Below are 4,719 nucleotides of genomic sequence, written 5' to 3' on the forward strand. Positions count from 1 at the left end.
GTATAGACACTGCTACTGCTGCTGCTGCAGGCCTGTTGGGCAGCCATCTTGGTACAGTGCTACTTGCTCTACAGTGCATTACATCTGTAGAGGAAAGATATGGCCACATAATTAAAGTTATCACTTAATCACTCATTTATTGAACTGTTTTCATTGATTTTTCCATTACAAACATTGTTAGACATAAATGGGACAAAAGGATCCAGAAAACATCGAGGTGTGTTTAGATCTTTATTTAAAGCAGTGCATGATGGGTATACATTGCATTTGTGTAAAATTAAAAATAGTATATTTACTATATTGTTATTATATGTGTTGTTTGACTATCATTGTTATCATTGTTATAATATAATATTAAAGATATGGTTGTTGTTCTTAAAACTATTATTGCTATCATTATTTAATAATATTACTGTAGTCTAAGCCTACTATTACTATTGTACTTTTGATTCAAAAGATTAAAACTGAACATGTTCTTTCAATAAACAGAGGGTTAATTGGCAGAAATTTGAATTGATGAAGAAAAGAACAAGAATATGGACCTGTTTGCAAGTAAATACTTATTAAATCTTTTGTGGCAAGCTGAGAGTTGATCAGGATGGCAAAGCTCTAAATTTAACAATCAAACCACATTCCAACTTTTAACAACGGCATTTATCTGTGGATGTGTACAAAAAGAATGTGTGAAGTAAACATTTCTCTCTTTTATTAATTTATCTGATTAATACAGACCGTGAAGATCTTTTTTCTTTTTTCAAATAACATTGATAAATTGTTGAAGATGCAAGAAGATATATTATAAATGCAGCACCGACACATGACTGCTCCTGCAACTTTAGTCTTCAATCCCCCTCAATCAGTCATTTGAATAAGGACTGACTAGTTGTTGACACTTTCTGAATGCTTATTGACATTTGGTAGTTAGACTATTACAGTTAAAATAATTCTCACCAAGACTTAATTTATTGTCCACAATAAGTGAAATGATGTGACATTATCTCAATCTGTAATGTAATCAGCAGCGGTGTTTACTGGGAGAGATTTCAGCAGTTTAGGACATCTCTGCTGCTTTGGTAATTACTAATTTGCAAAGATTCTGATCAGCACCAGTTGGTGCTCTGCCAGAGATTGTTGACAACATCCTGATTTTCTGTTGGTAATATTATTTCTTCTATTCAATTTATCCATTATGTTCGCTTACAGTATTTATATCTGTGTATTTAAATTGGTGGTTCAATAAACCTGATTTTACTGCTACCTATCTAGTGAGAGCCCCTTAATGATAATGATGATTTAATGCGTCTAATGATATTAAGACATGCATTTAGAGAAACCTCTGGGTTTATATGGATTAAGCAATTAATATAAATAAAGTATATAATAGAACAGAAGTTTGAAAACAGAATAAAAGGCTATACTTAAAACTAGTGAAACTATATAAACAACATGCAATAAACACTGTGCACAATGTAAACTTGTGTGTTTGTGTGTGTGTGCGTGTGTGTGTGTTTAAACAGCATCATTGGTGTTGTTGTTAATCTCCATCCTCCTGATAATTTCAGTCACCAGCTTCTGTACGGTGTCAGAACGCAGCCGGCCAACCTCCAGCACACCCTCATGGTTCACGCTATCTGAGTCCTCATAGCTTTTCCCCACCTGTCAATCAATCAATCAATCAATCAATCAATCAATCAATCAATCAATCAATCTCCCTTTCACCACTTCCACACTGTTGTTTTCAGTAAAAATGTTGAAACTTACCCATTAAGACTTTAGGCATATGTATAACACGTTAATTTACTAATCTAATTGTGTGTAAGAAACATCTTCATTTATGAAATGGTTAATTATTTATGAAATGCTTAATTACTGTTTCACCTTGTTTGTGATCAGAGAGAGACCAAAGACTCTCATTCCACAGTGAGTGGCTACCACAACCTCTGGAGCTGTACTCATACCTGCAACACACATCAAATGAAATAACCACATTTGCAGTCACAGTAATAAGTAACTAAGTAGGCTACAGGTACTCACGTGTCAAACCTTGTTCTATTTATCTCAGTGTATTTCACATATTGAACCAACTGCAACTATTGTAAATTTGATTTCTACTAATAAGCCTCACTGCTTAGAAATGGAAATGAAAACCCCTTAACAACATCAACCTTTTAAAATAGTCAATTTATAAAAACTGAAAAATATTTAGGGAGGCTAAAATTTCACAATTTAAAAAGGCTTTACAGTTTCCAAATATACAGTTTCTTCAGTAACTTTTTGCTACCCAGAACATCAGAAAATAGTTATAATGTTTTTTCTTACCAACAGCATCCACCCCAAGACAATGCAACAATCTGGCTTCAGCGATGCTTTCAAAGTTGGGCCCACCAACCATGGCGTATACACCCTCCTGCATGAGACCTGCCACATCGAGCTCCTTGGCCACCTCCATTGCCAAGCAACGTAAGCCTTTGTCATAGCAACTTGACATGGCTGGAAAACGCGGCCCAAATCTGAATGAAACCATCCAAAACATTTTTAGAAGATACACAGCAAAGGCACGATGCATTTGTATGAGTGCATAAATTTATATAAAAGCAACCAACAAACTAAACATGAAAGTGAACTCTTACAGCAAAATAAACCACTCTAGCAAATACAACTAAAAAGAAACAAAAGAAATGTGTTACTCATTCTTTTGTGTCTGAATTACTTGTCATCATTGGGTCCAGTCAAAGGGTTGAAACCAACTAATCCAGGAAAATTAATATGGTCTTTGATGATCATGATATCACCAATATGGAGGCCATCAACCAAGGAGCCGGCAGCATTCGTCACAATCAGCGTCTCTACACCCAAGAGCTTAAAAACTCTTATTGGAAATGTGGTCTGGCAAGAGGACAGACAGACAGACTGGCATTAATGAAAAAGAAGAGAGGAGAGGAAAGGAAGAGAGGAAGAGAGGAGGGGAGAGGAGAATGGAGGGGAGAGGAAAGGAGAGGAGGGGAAAGGAGAGGGGAGGAGATGAAGAGAGGAGGAGAGGAGGGGAGAGGAGAAGGGAGGGGAGAGGAGATGAGAGAAGAAGGGAGGGGAGAGGAGAGGAGGGGAGAGGAGAAGGGAGGGGAGAGGAGAAGGGAGGGGAGAGGAGAAGGGAGGGGAGAGGAGAGGAGAGGAGGGGAGAGGAGAGGGGAGGAGAGGAAGAGAGGAGGAGAGGAGGGGAGAGGATATGAGAGGAGAAGGAGGGGAGAGGAGATGAGAGAAGAAGGGAGGGGAGAGGAGAGGAAGAGAGGAGGAGAGGAGAAGAGGGGAGAGGAGGGGGGGAGGAGGCATGTGCACGTAGAAACAGAGAGAGAATTGAGCCTCCATGTGCTGATAAACCATTTTAATAGATTTAATTAAAATCGTATAAATATATAATATAGAAGAAATAAACAGACATTATGCAATATGTATAAATGTATCTCGAGTGCATTTCTTTTTCTTCTGTTTGTTTCTGCATGAGTACATTGCACAAATGGCATGTGTGTGTGTGTGTGTGTACCTTGCAGAGTGAGTGTCCTTCATACATGTGGAAGCGACCCTGCATGCAAACGCATGTCTTCCCATTTAGTTCCCCAAAAACTAGCCGACCTGCATGTCCCTGCACTGGAACAAAAATGCACTTGACATTTACTCTTCAATCTGATTTTTTTTTTTCAAAAAAGATCAGTTCACATCTGAAATGGATTTATTTTTGTGTAAAAAACAAGATCACACATGCTGTTTTTTGTCTACCTGTGCTCTGTGGGAACCCTGGTATGTCCGAATAAGCAAAAGAGTTCTGACTCTTCAAGGTGTCAGCAAGCATGCCCAATCCAGATCCACATATTATTGCCACTTGGGGGCGATGTCTAGTTTGAGACGTCAACCAATCAGCTGCTTTCTGGTATTCCTCGTGACTGCAAAACAACATAGATGTGGTACCATATTTTTCCCTCTCAAGTCTTAATGTAGCTCTGAACTCTAAGACAAATAATTAAAATGGTCATCTTACTCCAAATAAAAGATTGCCTTTTTTTAAACATCTAAAAACTTAAGAATGTAAATTAGAAAACACAAATATAAGCTGTGAATCTCAATATTACTTTTAACATGTGAGGTTGAAAAAGCAGTTTATCTTAAAAAATTAAAAAAAATATCAAATACTCATCATCAAATAATATAAGGAATCAAGAATCCAACAAGAGATTACAATCCAAAAAACTACAAATATTTTGGAATGAATTGGTAAAACTATGGCAAAGATGAGGTATTTGGTCCACGCTAAAAAACAGTTAGAAAAGCATTAAATAAAACCACATATTATACAACATGTATTGAAATTACCTGATTTGTTCTTTGCTGTGCATGATGGACAGATGAGACAATATGAAGTAAATGCAATTTTGAAGCGGAGACTGTTTCTTTGTATGCAGCCAAACAGCAAGAGAACAGCCAGCTGACACAGAACGGATCTAAATCTTTACTGGACACTTGTTTCTGATTGGTTCTAAACATGTCCATTCATTAGCAGGAGCCAATGAGCTGTGTGTGTGTGTGTGTGTGTGTGCGTGCGTGCGTGCGTGCGTGTGCGTGTGTGTGTTTGGAGTTTCAAATTAAATAGACAGACAGATAGACAGATAGATGCATGGATGTATAGACAGATAGATTTACATTGGGTTAGAATTTATTTGTGGCCTCTTT

General features: G+C 37.4%; 1 protein-coding gene across 1 annotated transcript; it reads right to left on the reverse strand.

Moving 5' to 3' along the window:
* Window positions 1–217: 217 nt before the first annotated feature.
* pnp4a (purine nucleoside phosphorylase 4a) lies at window positions 218–4,508 on the reverse strand. Its single transcript, XM_057030978.1, has 7 exons — window positions 4,363–4,508; window positions 3,772–3,935; window positions 3,539–3,642; window positions 2,711–2,886; window positions 2,320–2,510; window positions 1,879–1,958; window positions 218–1,656 (listed from the first exon to the last, which is right to left on the reverse strand). Exons 1-7 carry the CDS (start codon window positions 4,383–4,385, stop codon window positions 1,510–1,512), a joined length of 885 nt encoding a protein of 294 aa, XP_056886958.1. The 5' UTR covers window positions 4,386–4,508; the 3' UTR covers window positions 218–1,509.
* Window positions 4,509–4,719: the final 211 nt, after the last annotated feature.

Source organism: Takifugu flavidus, chromosome 4 (genome assembly GCF_003711565.1).
Source record: "Takifugu flavidus isolate HTHZ2018 chromosome 4, ASM371156v2, whole genome shotgun sequence".
Classification (NCBI taxonomy): domain Eukaryota; kingdom Metazoa; phylum Chordata; class Actinopteri; order Tetraodontiformes; family Tetraodontidae; genus Takifugu; species Takifugu flavidus.